We start from the raw sequence: 15652 nt of genomic DNA on the forward strand, positions 1-15652 counted from the left end.
GCCGAGCTCCGCCGCTGCAGGGGATTCCTCCCAGAGGCCCCGCCGGCCCCAGCAGGAGAACGCTGGACCGGCGAGCCTGGAGGGTCCACGTGTGGGCTCCCAAGATGGCGCACAGCTCGGGGGGACACAGGAGGGCTGTAACGCTCCGGCGGCCGTGACCGCCGAGCGCGGGAACGCCCGTCCCCCACCGCAGCAGGCTCTCCTTCGAGCAGAGAGGAGACCTGAGCCCGCAACCAGTCAGGCCCCTTCGAGGCGGCCGCCTCCCTGAGCCTGCCCAACAGTACATCAAAGTCCTCCATGAAAAGGAACAGCAGGGAACAGCAATGCAGCAGCAGGGGGATTCTTCTTCCTTCCAACGATCCCACGAGGCACTGCTGCAGATTCCAAGCCCCCCCCCCCCCCAGTGATACCAGGCCATTGCCCCACCCCACCTTTTGCTAGCCAATGGCCACCCTTGACCACCGGCCACGGCCCCACCATTAACCCCTCCATTGCCGTGTCCCCTGTTCACCCCCTCATGAGGCCCTACGCCTATTTTTTTTTTTTTTTTTTGCTCCGGGCCTGTCTGACCCTGGAATCATTTGGGAGGCACACAAGGCAGTGATTCATGGAGTGCTCATAAAACATGGCTCCTGGATCAAAAAACAGCGTACAGCACAACTAGACTCCTTACTCCAAGCTTTACATGTGTTGGAGTCCCATCACAAACACGCTCTGTCACTCTCCTCAGAGGTAGAACCTATGACTCTACGTAGGCAAATTAATGACCTTTTACTTTACAAAGCTAAGGCAGCCATGCAAATTTGTCGTAAAATGTCATATGAGTCGGGAAATAAGTGTGGCAGACTATTGGCTAGATCCCTCCAAGAAGAAACCTATTATCTCCCGCACAGGTCAAAAAGCCACGTTCCTAGACATATCACACAAAAATTTAAATCTTTCTATGCCTCGCTCTATAACCTACAAACCCCAACCCCCAACAGACCCAAATAGAGGAATACTTGCTCTCTTTCTGAGGATCCCATCACCTTGGCTGAACTAAAACAGGCCATAGGTGGTTCCAAAGTGGGGAAGGCCCAGAGACCGGATGGGTTTACCATCCAATATTATAAAACACTCTTGCCGTTACTTGGACAGTTTATGGCTGACATGTTTAATACATGGGGCTCTGGGACATATATCCCCAAGGAGACTTTACAAGCTCACGTTTCAGTCATCCCTAAAGAGGGAAAAGATCTCACCTCCTGTAGTAGCTACCGACCCATTTCCTTGTTAAATGTCGATTTTAAACTGTTCACCATAATCCTAGCAACTAGGATCCAACAACATCTGACGCAACTGATCCATTTGGAACAAGTTGGATTTGTGCCTACATGTGAGGCACGGGATAACACAACCATTGTCCTCAACCTCCTACATGTAACAACCAAGACCCGCACACCCTGTGTCCTCCTAAGCACAGATACAGACAAGGCTTTTGACTGAGTAAATCGGCATTTTATGTTTGCAGTACTTCGACATGTGGGCATCGGCAACACCATACTAAATTGGATCTCACAGATCTATTCTGCCCCTGCCGCCCAGGTTAAGGTGAACAGTGTCTTATCGAACTACTTCACAATTAGGAATGGGACAAGACAGGGGTGCCCTCTGTCACCCTTACTCTTCGCATTATCACTAGAATCCTTTTTATGTAGAATACGCCTCCACCAGGATATATCAGGCATGACTGTTGGGGTGACCGAGCAGAAAATATCAGCGTATCCAGACGACATGTTATTTTCCCTCATAAATCCCATAATTTCTCTACCGAATCTTCTTCACGAGTTTGAGGCATATGGCACTCTGTCCAATCTAAATATCAACTTTACTAAATCTGAAGCTATGGGAGTAGGCTTATCAAACCCCCTCCTCCACCAACTGTGATTGAATTTTAAGCTATAATGGACAAACTCAGCGTTGAAATACCTGGGCACTCTCATACCACCCAAATTTTCACCCATCTTCACGCTCAACTATCTCCCCCTCCTAAGCAAAGTCCAAATTCTATAAGATAAATTGAATTCTGGCCTCCATTCATGGTTTGGAAGATGAAACGTTATTAAAATCTGCATACTCTCTATACTTCTTTCAAGCACTTCCAAAATTCATCTCTTCACAATACTTTAAACAAGGGGACACCCTACTATTGGATTTTATCTGGGCACATAAGCGACCTAGGCTATGTAGGAGACTACTCTTGCTTCCTAAACGACTAGGAGGACTGGCAGTGCCGGACTTATGCAAGTATTGTCAGGCTACACAATTGGGGAGACTCAGACTGGTGTCGTCATGGTGAAGCGAAGCTTTGGCCCAGACTAGAACAGGCCCAATGCGAGATACCCCTCCATAGAGCTCCATTGTGCCACCATTCACTACCAGACTCCATAAGACGCCATCCCCTCATAGGTCACACGATAAGAACCTGCTCTAAATTATTCACACAACTTTCACTTTCCCCGGCGCACTCACCACTGACACCCATACTGGGGAATCCCCAGTTTACCCCGGGCTACCAAGATAAAACATTCAGGACCTTGATGGAGTCAGGCTATTTCCAAGCCTCCCATTTTTCAACAACATTTAGTTGGCCTGCACTCAAAGACCTCAGGGACTTCTCGGGACCCTACCGTCTACATTTCTGGAGGGCATTGCAACTCCATAATTTCTTAAACTCATTGCCACCTCCCAGTGAATGCAACACACAACTTACACCCTTTGAAGAACATTGATCTCAAGACAGAATACTGACACAGGTATTATCCATGACCTATGCATTACTGATCACACCCCAGGGGACTTACCAACCCCCATTCTTAGCTAAGAGGGAACGGGATTTAGACTGTAACTTTAATCCAGACCAACAAAATCACATCATTCCATTTACATCATCCATCTGCATGTAAATACAACAAACCAACTTCAAACTCCTAACAAGGTGGTACCGCACTCCGTCAAGGTTGAGCAGGTTCTTCCCCACACTCACTGATCAGTGCTGGAGATGCCAGGAAGGGCCGGGGGACACTCCTACATGATTTTTGGTTGTGTCCTAAACTAGCGGAGTTCTGGAAGACAATACGTGAAATGTCTCAGAGGTTTATAAACCGATCGCTTCCCAATGACCCCGCTCTCTTCCTTCTCCATGCATCTAACATCCCGGCCCAGACCTATAAAAATTCTGTCATTTGTCACCTTCTAAATGCTTTTAAAATTTGCAGCCCTCTTAAATGGAAAAACACACAGGTCCTGACTGTTGGCATGTGGCTCAAAAAGGTTGAAGAAATAAATGGAATGGAAAACCTTGTTCTCTCGACACTTCCCCAACACGAATGATATACCAAAACCTGGGGTCAATGGAATATATTTGTCCTCTCTGATGAAGGCTGCTCTTTAATTAAGGGTGGAAATACTAAAAAGACCTCATGTTGAGTTTGGGGGAGCTCTTAAATATTGGTGGAACGTATTGCTGATGTAGGGCCATAGCTTTACCAATGCTAACCCTCCTACACCCCCCCCCCCTTCCACACCTCCTTACCCCTCCTCCCCTCATTGCACCTACTTATCCTCTTCTGTATCTCTCTAGGTTTCTTTTACTTCCCTCTCTCTTTCCACTACTTATTTGCTTCTTCCTTCTTCTTCTATACGTTATATGAAACTGGAACAGACAACTCCGGGTATTTTCTAGTCCTGCATAACTCCTCCCATTAGAGGAATTGTAGAACACCTCTTATTCTACCACCGATGTAGATCTCCACCTTATGACTGAATTGTCTTCAATGTTGTAATGCACTGTCTCAGCATATGTTCTATAAGGAATGTTACTGTTTATTATGCCTGGAAGTTGTCTTTTATATAAATAAAAGAATTGAAAAAAAAAATTAATGGATCAATGATACAACCTTACCCAAGCAAACATCACTAAGTAATAATGCTATTAAAATGCTGACAATTTCATTGTTTGGAACATGACGTTATATTGAGGAATGGAGATGAACCTTTCATATGGTGTACAGTATCTCCTCCTCATTTGTTGGGAACATGATATTATATTGAGGATTGGAGATAGAACATATGTTGTACAGTATCTCCTCCTCATTTGTATGGAACAAGACATTAGACTCAGGCATGGGGCAGAAGTCCCAAAACTCATAACCTAAGTGCCTATATCATGCACATTTTTTTGCCAGCCGAACCCCAGAATCTCCATAAATCCAGTCTAGAGACATAAATTGTGTCTGCAGCACAGAGAAGGAAGATTATCCGAGAGAAATACAGGAATACAGGACGGGGAACAAAGCTCAGGAAAGTGATCAGGGTATTACAGGCTGATATTCCCCAGTCCCCACCCTACTCTGGACCAATCAGTGAGCAGTATGGGTGGAGGAATGTATTTAGTGTTAATGACCCACCTGTGCTGATCTCTGTAGGAGTGTCCTCCTCTATAAATGTCCCCGTTATTCCATCCTCCTCCATAGACTGCTGATCATCCCTCACATACCTCTCTTCTTCTTCTGCTTTAACCTCAAATTCTATATCGATTGGATCTCCACTCTAAACCAAGAAAATGAAAGAATATCATCTGTAAAATATAAGATTTATTATTGTGACATCACATAAAAATCCACACATTGTCTCCATGAGTGTTTTATAATCTCTGTCTCACCAACCTTGTAACAGTGAGGGATGGTGTGACCTTCCTGTGTGGAACCCCGGGAATACAGAGGACGGGGACATCTCTCTGGTGGGTTCCTGGTATTAGGTGGCTCCATCATATCCTTGTGTCCTTCTGAAAACTCCTCAATCACTCCATACTCCTCATCCTCCTCTTTATACTCTTCTTTAACAACAATATTATCATCCCCGAGGTTACCACTCTGAAAAAATAATAAAACATTTCTTGTAACAAACATACTGTATATAAATCAGAACTACCAATAATTGTCACTCATCTACCTGATGATGATGAGGGATGGTGTGACCTTCCTGTGTGGAATCCCAGGAATACAGAGGACGGGGACATCTCTCTGGTGGGTTTCTGTAGCTGGATGACTCCACCATGGTGTCCTGGTACAGATCTTTGTGTTCTTTTAGAAACTCTGACTCCTTCATCACCCCATCCTCATCATCCTCCTCTTTTATCTCTTCTTTAACCTCAACTTTAGAATCTCTCAGGTTTCCACTCTGAATATATAATAAAAATGACATCAATGGTAACAATGCAGATAATGTACAGATCCTAATGATACTATCAGTGATTGTTCCTCATCTACCTGATGATGGTGGGGGATGGTGTGACCTTCCTGTGTGGAATCCCGGGAATACAGAGGACGGGGACATCTCTCTGGTGGGTTCCCATTACTGGATCCATCTGTAGGAAACACACACACTGACTGAATACATTGTTTCTATGTGTTTATCAGATGATGGGGGATCTAGGTGGATCCTCCGTACTGCTCTCTCCTTTACAATAAAGTCTCCTCTTACCCGGTGATGTGAGGGGCGGCTGATTCTCCATCATGACGTCCTTGTAGAGATCCTTGTGTCCTTCTAAATACTCCCACTCCTCCATGGAGAAATAGACAGTGACATCCTGACACCTTATAGGAACCTGACACACACAATGATACAGTCACCATCCAGACACATCCCTTGTCTGTTACTGGATAATGTCCCAGAATTCCCAGCACCGCTCACCTCTCCTCCATGATCTCTCTGGGGACTTCTAGAATCTTCTTTGTATTTCTCTATTCCATCAGGGAGGGAGGTGGAGGCAATGTGATGGTCATATGATCTCCAGACTTCACAGGAGGAAAACTCTAGATCTGAACACAAATAGTGAAAAAATGAAATTCCCAGAATCCTCCTCACCTCACTATTCAGGTTTCCATTTGATTAAAGCCCCACCTCAGACTGAGGTATAATTTACCCACACAGGACCCCCACACTACGCAGAGTAAAAGCTTGTTGCAGGCATTCTGACATCATTACATACAACGCAGGACCAACAGTCCCACTTTGCTAGTGAGGATGGAAAGGGTCCGCCCACATCCTAAGAGCATGAGAAAAAAAAGCCAGATGGATGGACATTGGGGGGAGGAGCTGTGAGGTCAGTGTTATGTCATCAGACATATAGACTCTGGATGGAGGGACATTTGAAGGGGGAGATTGGAGGGGCCCTCTATATGAGGCTCCCATGCAAACTAAATCATTGTTCCCGGGTCCCTCCCACTTCTCATAAAATGAAGAGTGAACTTTGACCTTTACCATACAGAAATCTGTCAGGAATGTGTGAAAGTAAGCTTTCATGTGAGCAGGTGACGTGCGGAGGAACGGAGTGTAAATAGCAGACAATTTTCTCCAGAGCTCCTAATGGTGGGGATGGATTTTGCTGTATGCTGGTGCCAAGTTTTCACCCCCCAGGTTCACTGCAGGTGTGGAGAAAAGCTGTGTAAGAGGATATGGAGGAGAGATGAGGAGGAGATCCAGGAATCAGGATAAAGGTCAGGACAAGCAACAGACGAGGGCATCCAAGAGATGAAGGCGGGGTCACTACATAGAAAATCAATCAAAGGAAACAACAGGCAAGACGAGGAATAGCAAGAAGGAGCTCAGAGACAAATGAGAACATTGCTCAGCCAATGGGAGATTATCTGAGCATGACTTACATAATGAAGGAGATGAGGGGGAGGGGAGGTGACCATAGATACATGGAAATTCAGCTGGTTCAGCAGGGATCGCTCACATTTTCATCCATGTGTGGTTAGCTTTGGAAGCAATATATATTAATCATCAACTGATCCCCTTGAAGGGGTTAATCTACTTATTACCTCTGCCGAAAAATTGCAGTGTCTTCCCTCTACGTTCTATGGAATGTCCTCTTTACCTAACATCACTTCCTGTCTGTATTCCATAGAGACTTCCTGTCTGGGTAGAGGAGAGATCACCACCTTGTGGAGCTCAGAGGAACTGCAGCCCTGAGAAACATCTTGTAGTGTGAACACGGCCTTGTGCTGTGTGTGTATGTACTGTATATCCTTCCCCTTTCTCTCCTCCCTGAGTGTGTATGAAGAGGCGGAGCTCCTGCTGGAACAGCGGTCGGAGGAGGAAGCCAAGTCTAGGAGGGAGACTGACAGAAAGCGCAGCAGACTTGCAGGAGTGAGCGAGGAGGATCCAGTTCCTGTGCCATCGGAGGTGAGGAGAATGTGAAGGATGTTTGTGACTCTGGTAGCTGAAAAGCTGGGAGTTATATTGCTCTGGTGAGTGGGGAAGCACTACTAAGGGGGCGCCCTCACCATCACGTGTGTAAGAGGTGGAAGAAGGCGTGGCTACACTACAGCTGGCACAGTTTGGAGCACGGAGAACTTTCACACCTTATCAACTTTTCGTTAAGTTGTGAACTTTTTTGGAGCAACAGAACTTAATTGAAGTAGATGCAAAGTGGAAGCAGTGGACTTGCAGAGAACACTATATTGAGCAAAAAATATTGTATGATTACATGAATTTGCACAAATTTTTACTTTATAGAAAACATTATAAGATAATGAAGCAGTTGTAAAGTGGAAGCCGTGGATCTGCAGGGAACAGCATCTTGAGCACAAAGCACTTTAAGTTGTATATTAATTTGCACATGGATCAGTTTACTTCATTTATTGATAAACACCATAAGATTAATGAAGTTGGTGTAAATCTAGACCTAGGGAACACAAGGGAGGTGGAGGGGGAATCCTCCTATCCTCACAGAGCACCTTCCAGGTTCTCCACTCTCCTCCCTCTCATCATTTGAAGCTCACTGTATACGTCTATTTTCTCCAATCTCGTTTAGAATTGCTGTGATCTATCGGCTCGCTGGACCGGTATTAACTTTCCTTGATGAATTCTCTGCCTGGCTGCCCTACTTTCTCTCTTCTGAAATCCCCACAATCATTCTCAGCGACTTCAACATCCCTGTTAACATGAACACTTCTGTTACTTCCAAACTTCTCAGTCTAACCTCCTCATTTGGCCTGAAGACATGGGTGTACAATGTGTACATGCTTCTACTCACTCTGGTGACAACACCCTCAGCCTTGTATTCTCCCACCTATGCCATCCATGCATCCTCTCCAACAATTCTCTCCCTCCCTCTAAACACCACTAGGGACGGACGAGCGGTTTGGGTCGAGGATAACTTCACCGATCACCCAAATTTTCTGTGTGCTCTGTGTTTTCATTTTTTGTACTATTTACATCCCGCCGAGCGCACAATCAATAGGTTGTTAAGAAGTGGGAAGCCGGACGCTGCGTCCTTAACAACGAATGAGTCATGAGCTGTCAGTGGGCTACCCCGCTGACAGCAGAATGTAAAAAAAATTATTGCAGACAAGAAAAAGAAAATCGGGGAAAATCGGTGTGGAGTCCCCCAAAATCCATACTAGGCTCTTTGGGTCTGACATGAATTTTAAGGGGAAATCCATGCCAAAATTTTTAAAACAAATGGCATGAGGTCCCCCCCACAATCTATACCTGACCCTTATCCAAGCATGCAGCCTGGCAGGCCAGGAAAGGGGGGGACGAGCGAGTGCCCCCACCTGAATCATACCTGGTCACATGCCCTCAACATGGGGGTTGTGCCCCCAAAGCACCTTGTCCCTATGTTGATGGGGACAAGGGCCTCTTCCCCACAACCTGGCAGGGGGCTTATCAGAATCATGAAGCCCCCTTTAACAAGGGGGCCCCCAGGTCCCACTCCCTTACGTGAATGAGTTTGGGGGTACAAAATAAATAATATGAGGCTATGAGGCCGTTTTTCACAATTCCTTTTATAGAAAAAATAAAAAACAATGTCCCCCAATGTAGATTAATCGTTATTCACGACGCCCACTGCACCTCTGGAACCCCCCAAAAAAACACTCCACCCTCAAGGAATGACAGTCTGACAGTTCTTAAAAAGGTAAGGCGCAGGGCCACCTGGTGACATCATCTGGTGGCCTGCCCCTTTGTCATGTAACTGACTGGTGCAGGATCGGTGAGGTGACATCACCAGTTGGATCTGCCCATCACCTATTTAAAAACTGTCACCTGGCAGAGCAGGCACTCGACAGTCAGCCTTCCTCATGGGCGGAGGTTTTTTTTTTTATCTTTTTTTGGGTCGATGGTGCAGCTGTCGTTGTGATTGACGATGGATCTACATCAGAGGACATTGTTTTTTTATTTTTAATAAAGGAACTGTAAAAACTGCCTCATTATTTTTGACACTTTTTTTGGTAAATGAGGGCCAGGATCTGGGTCCCCCTTTTTCAAGGGGGCTTCCAGATTCCGAAAAGCCCCCTGCAGACCCCCCTAACCCAAAGCACCCCTCCATGTTGAGGGCATGTGGCCTGGTATGGTTTGGGGGGCACTCGCTTGTCCTCACCCCTGTCCTGGCCTGACAGGCTGTGTGCTTGGATAAGGGTCTGGTATTTATTTTGAGGGGGAAGATACGCCATTTAAAAAAAAAAAAATTGGAGAGGGGTTTCCCCTCAAAATCTATACCTATCCCTTATCCAAGCATGCAGCCTTTTTTGGGCCTTGTATGGATGGGGCCTGGTATAGACGGTGGAGACCCCACCGAAAATTTTTTATTTTTTGCCAATAATTATTTTTTTTACATTCAGCTGTCTGCGGGGAAGCCTGCTGACAGCTGATGACTAATTTGTTGTTAAGGACGCCATGGCGGGTTTCCCAACCTCGCTTCTTAACAACCTATTGACTGTGCACTCAGCGGGATGTAAATAGTAAAATAAATAGAAGAAACCCAGAGCACATAGATAATTTGGGTGTTTGGCAAACACCCAAAGGGGCCATTTCGGGCTGAAATTATGCTCGGTCCAAACCGCTCGTCCATCCCTAGTGGTGTTTAGAGAGAGGGAGAGGATTTTGGAGAGGTTGCATGGAGTGCATAGGTGGGAGAATACAAGGCTGAGGGTGTTGCCACCAGAGTGAGTAGAAGCCTCTATCCATTGTGTATTCATTGTTTCAGGCCAAATGAGGAGATTAGACTAAAACATTTAGAAGTAACAGAAGTGTTTGTAGTAACAGGGATGTTGAAGTCACCAAGAATGATTGTGGGGATTTCAAAGGGCCTGGTATGGATCTAGGGGTGACACCCAAACTGTTATTTTTATTTTTTATTTCTATTGCGGACAATGGCTGGGAAAATCAATTTAAATGTCTTTTTTTTTCTTTATAAATGTCAGTTTTGCTGCAGCAGGTTCTATACACAGTACAGATACACCACTTAACAGGCAGACTAATAGTGGATACACACTATACAGCTTCAACTATGTAGTGCAGGGGCCTGCCTGACTGCATACAAATTGAAACTGTTTAGGTTTGAACTCATATATGGTTTTGGTAAATCTAAAGGAAAAAGTCGAAAGAAAATTGTATAGTGCGTATCCAGTTTTGGGGACCCCCCAGGCACTATATTTTAAAAAATTTTTCATTTTTTTTTCATTTTTAGCATTAATTAAAATCATTGCTCCTATAAAAACAATATTTTGTAACGAAAAAAAAAAATTGCATTGATAGTATCAAACATGAAAAAATAATAATATTAAAAAAACACATACAGAAATTTCTGGTGTTGGGCGAACTGCCAATGTTCAAGCCGAACTTATGTCCGTCCCAAACCATTTGCCCATCCCTACTCCCTGTTATCTCTCACCTCGACTACTGCAACACCCTCCTCATTGGCTTACCTTTACATAGGCTATCCCTCCTTCAGTCCCGCATGAACGCTCCTGCCAGACTCCTCCACCTTACAAACCGCTCAGCATCTGCTACCCCTCTCTGCCAATCCTTCTATTGGCTGCCACTCACCCAACAAATTAAAAATACTAACGATAACTTACAAAGTCATCCACAACTCAGCCCCCAGCTACACCATTAACCTGGTCTCAATATTCCAACCAAGTCATCCTCTTCGATCTTCCCAATATCTTCTGCTTTCTAGTTCCCTCTCCTGTCCTACTGAACTCCCTACCCCAATCTGTCTGACTATCTCTTACTCTATCCACCATTTGGTGTTCCCTGAAAATGCAACTCTTCAGAGAAGCCTATTCTGCCCCCACCTAACAACTGTACTTTTATTTTCTTCATCAGCCCATCCCCCACAGTTATTACCTTTTGTATCACTTGACCCTACCTCCTAGATTGTAAGCTCTAAAGAGCAGGACCCTCCGATTCCTCCTGTATTGAATTTTATTGTAATTGTACTGTAATGGGGGAAATTGCTTGGTGCCTCGGGCCAAGAAGTGGGGTGGGACTTTTATGGGCAAGTGAGTTACATACAAGTTATAAAAGATAATCAGAAATATTTATTTATGTACAATGTTAGGATACAATTAATGGTACTTATAGCCAGTGCATAGGTGTTTGGGTTATAGACCCAAAGTGTGTTTAGAGGAAGGTAAAGTTTTGGAAAATATCCGTGACATAGGTGAAAAGGGTGACTTTTGTTTTTGGACGCTGTTCTCTGTTTTTTCCAGGCTTGTTGCTTGGAAAAATCTGTTCACAGAGTTCCAACTATGGGTCCAAAGCGTGTTTATCCAACGCGTTTCGGCTACTGGGTAGCCTTTTTCAAGGATTATATGGTTATCACCAGTTCTGTGGAAGTAGTGATAAATATTATTTTTATCCTTTATATATATTTATTAGTATATTTATTGTTTATTAATTAGTATATACATACTTTCTCTGTCTATTCTTGCGAGCCTCTTTGTGTCTGGATGAGTTCGCAGCAGGAACCACTATGGTGCAGCCTGAGGAATATATATATATGTATACATTATGTATAATGTATTTAGTAAGTTTCTATAGGTTTGAATTATATGTCTGACAACTTACTATATGGTTGTCTTCCAATGTTCTTACGGTTATTGAGTGCAGGGGTTGGTATCCTATTCTTTGCTGAATAGATCTAAGGATACATGTATGTAATATCAATGATTGTGTCGGGTATAGGGGTAGGTTTTTTGGTTGGTTTCTAAGGTACTTACAATCAAAGTAGCCTGTTTCACCTTAATATAGATGTTTTGGATGTTTTTTCTTTTTTCTTTGGTGTAAGGTACTGAAAAATATTCCCAGATCTTTTGTAAGAATACTTGTATATTTATATATATATATACGTATTTGTACATGCATATATACAGGCATAAGCATATAGGCTTACTCTTATGTAGTAGATACGTGATCAAGGGGCGAAAAAGCCTTTGTCCTCCCGCACAATCATTGAAAGCATAGTAGTCATAGGTATTCAGTTTTGGTAGACTTTCTGTTGTAACATAGAGTACATAAGGTCCAATAAGCTTGTAAGTGCAAGTTTATTTGTGGGTGACTTGTGATATTTACAGTGGATGGTGTATCATCCTTTGAAAAACTTACTGTTTTTAGGTGGTTTGTTCCTCGTGCTGCTGTTCTGTCTTCTCCGGTCCCTTCAGTGTGAAGGAGTGGAGAGACGCTGGTTCCCCGGCCTTATAAAGCCCGTCGCGCAGGCGCCGTAGGTCCCGCACGTACTAGGCTTCTTGCGCAATAGACGCGATCACTGGTTACTGCGCATGCGCCCGAGGGTGCGCGCGCATCCGGTGGTCCGTCTTCACGGATTGGCCGCCGACACGGAGAGGAGGAACCAAGATCTCCGGAGGGGGGATCTTGTTGAGGGAGATGGTTTGTCCCAGAGTTCCATCTTAACCCCTGGCTATCCAGGGGTTTACCGTGCCGGGTGCGATTTAACCAGGCGGGTGGGAGGCTCAGAGTGGTGACAGAGTACAATTATATGGTCAAGAAGGAATCATAAATAATCATATTTATACAAAAATAATAATAGATAATATAGTCAAACGATCTTCAGTTTAGTTTTAACAGCAGTTTAAAAATATATTCATTCTCTGGTTTGTATGGGGGGCGATCAGACTTATGGTGTATTCTGGGAAGCGAATAAGAGGGGTAGGGGAAGGGGGGGAAAAAAGGGGGGGAAAAAAGGGGGGGAGGGGGGAGGGGAGGGAAGGGGAAAGAAGAGGGGGTTTCTTGTTATTAAATGACAGTTAAAAGTTCAATGTTCCTATATATATTTCTTATATATAGGAGATTTGGTTTGTAGGTGGATAAGAACATTTGCAATTATGGTATCCTGTAAGGTGGATATCACATTGCACCAGGCCTTAACGAGATTGAAAGCTTCCGTCCCTTTTTGGAAGGTTTCTCGTCGGGAAAAACAGATTGAATGCAATATCTTATACAAAAAACAGAAATCACTTCCATCCATTCATAAAAATCCTTGTACATAGCTCCCTGGATGAGAAAACAAATGTGATACCTACCCTACAGGATATTACAACAATGGACTTATTCACCAAAACCTACAACCCAAATGAAAACCATTTTTTCATTTTTTTCATTTATTTTATACTTTTTCATCCATTCACAAAAATTCTTGTATATAGCTCCCCTAATGAAAAAACAATGTGATATCCACCTTACAGGATACCATAATTGCAAATGTTCTTATCCACCTACAAACCAAATCTCCTATATATAAGAAATATATATAGGAACATTGAACTTTTAACTGTCATTTAATAACAAGAAACCCCCTCTTCTTTTTCTTATATTTTCAGGAATATGGCTTCTCTGCGGCTGGCTTTTACTCTTGCAGGCATTTAGCGGGCATTTTTTTAGGCAGGCATGTCATTTTTTGTATTTAGTGTCTGGGGGGTCTAAAAAGTGTACCTGTCAATTTTCAGCTCTGTAGCATGTCCAGAACCCCTAAAAAACAGCATTTTTCTTATATTTTCAGGAATATGGCTTCTCTGCGGCTGGCTTTTTCTCTTGCAGGCATTTAGCGGGCATTTTTTTAGGCAGGCATGTCATTTTTTGTATTTAGTGTCTGGGGGGTCACAAAAGTGTACCTGTCAAGTTTCAGCTCTGTAGCATGTCCAGAACCCCTAAAAAACAGCATTTTTCTTATATTTTCAGGAATACGGCTTCTCTGCGGCTGTCTTTTTCTCTTGCAGGCATTTATCGGGCATTTTTTTTAGGCAGGCATGTCATTTTTTGTATTTAGTGTCTGGGGGGTCTAAAAAGTGTACCTGTCAATTTTCAGCTCTGTAGCATGTCCAGAACCCCTAAAAAACAGCATTTTTCTTATATTTTCAGGAATATGGCTTCTCTGCGGCTGTCTTTTTCTCTTGCAGGCATTTATCGGGCATTTTTTTAGGCAGGCATGTCATTTTTTGTATTTAGTGTCTGGGGGGTCTAAAAAGTGTACCTGTCAATTTTCAGCTCTGTAGCATGTCCAGAACCCCTAAAAAACAGCATTTTTCTTATATTTTCAGGAATACGGCTTCTCTGCGGCTGTCTTTTTCTCTTGCAGGCATTTATCGGGCATTTTTTTAGGCAGGCATGTCATTTTTTGTATTTAGTGTCTGGGGGGTCACAAAAGTGTACCTGTCAAGTTTCAGCTCTGTAGCATGTCCAGAACCCCTAAAAAACAGCATTTTTCTTATATTTTCAGGAATACGGCTTCTCTGCGGCTGTCTTTTTCTCTTGCAGGCATTTATCGGGCATTTTTTTAGGCAGGCATGTCATTTTTTGTATTTAGTGTCTGGGGGGTCACAAAAGTGTACCTGTCAAGTTTCAGCTCTGTAGCATGTCCAGAACCCCTAAAAAACAGCATTTTTCTTATATTTTCAGGAATACGGCTTCTCTGCGGCTGGCTTTTTCTCTTGCAGGCATTTATCGGGCATTTTTTTAGGCAGGCATGTCATTTTTTGTATTTAGTGTCTGGGGGGTCTAAAAAGTGTACCTGTCAAGTTTCAGCTCTGTAGCATGTCCAGAACCCCTAAAAAACAGCATTTTTCTTATATTTTCAGGAATACGGCTTCTCTGCGGCTGTCTTTTTCTCTTGCAGGCATTTATCGGGCATTTTTTTAGGCAGGCATGTCATTTTTTGTATTTAGTGTCTGGGGGGTCACAAAAGTGTACCTGTCAAGTTTCAGCTCTGTAGCATGTCCAGAACCCCTAAAAAACAGCATTTTTCTTATATTTTCAGGAATACGGCTTCTCTGCGGCTGTCTTTTTCTCTTGCAGGCATTTATCGGGCATTTTTTTAGGCAGGCATGTCATTTTTTGTATTTAGTGTCTGGGGGGTCACAAAAGTGTACCTGTCAAGTTTCAGCTCTGTAGCATGTCCAGAACCCCTAAAAAACAGCATTTTTCTTATATTTTCAGGAATACGGCTTCTCTGCGGCTGTCTTTTTCTCTTGCAGGCATTTATCGGGCATTTTTTTAGGCAGGCATGTCATTTTTTGTATTTAGTGTCTGGGGGGTCTAAAAAGTGTACCTGTCAAGTTTCAGCTCTGTAGCATGTCCAGAACCCCTAAAAAAAAAACATTTTTCTTATATTTTCAGGAATACGGCTTCTCTGCGGCTGGCTTTTTCTCTTGCAGGCATATATATCAGTGGTGGGTGGGCAGTGGCACAGTACACTCTCTGTGGACCTGGCAGCAGTCACTGGCACCCAGGCAACTGCAATTTAAAAAATATATATATATATTTTTTACTTTGCAAGCTGCTGTGCCACTTTATATATCAGTGG

At 43.7% G+C, this 15652-nt stretch overlaps 4 protein-coding genes and 1 pseudogene across 5 annotated transcripts in view; 2 read left to right on the plus strand and 3 right to left on the minus strand.

Annotated features, from left to right (window-relative positions):
- The window catches only part of LOC309550783 (uncharacterized protein), a 492521-nt gene that overhangs the window by 397898 nt on the left and 78971 nt on the right, over positions 1–15652 (plus strand). The window lies entirely within an intron of this gene.
- LOC309549950 (uncharacterized protein) overlaps positions 1–15652 on the minus strand; it is a 162522-nt gene that overhangs the window by 135996 nt on the left and 10874 nt on the right. The window lies entirely within an intron of this gene.
- The window catches only part of LOC309550278 (uncharacterized protein), a gene marked incomplete at its 5' end in the record, with an annotated part of 397814 nt that overhangs the window by 108903 nt on the left and 273259 nt on the right, over positions 1–15652 (minus strand). The window lies entirely within an intron of this gene.
- The window catches only part of LOC309549945, a 215401-nt pseudogene that overhangs the window by 88122 nt on the left and 111627 nt on the right, over positions 1–15652 (plus strand). The window lies entirely within an intron of this gene.
- On the minus strand, positions 1996–5738 carry LOC309549949 (uncharacterized protein; the record flags this gene model as incomplete). Its single annotated transcript, XM_082250430.1, has 4 exons — positions 5524–5738; positions 5310–5407; positions 4707–4913; positions 1996–2028 (listed from the first exon to the last, which is right to left on the minus strand). Exons 1-4 carry the CDS (start codon positions 5606–5608, stop codon positions 1996–1998), a joined length of 423 nt encoding a protein of 140 aa, XP_082106556.1. The 5' UTR covers positions 5609–5738.

Source organism: Pelophylax lessonae (genome assembly GCF_965119305.1).
Source record: "Pelophylax lessonae genome assembly, chromosome: 3".
In the NCBI taxonomy this organism is placed as follows: domain Eukaryota; kingdom Metazoa; phylum Chordata; class Amphibia; order Anura; family Ranidae; genus Pelophylax; species Pelophylax lessonae.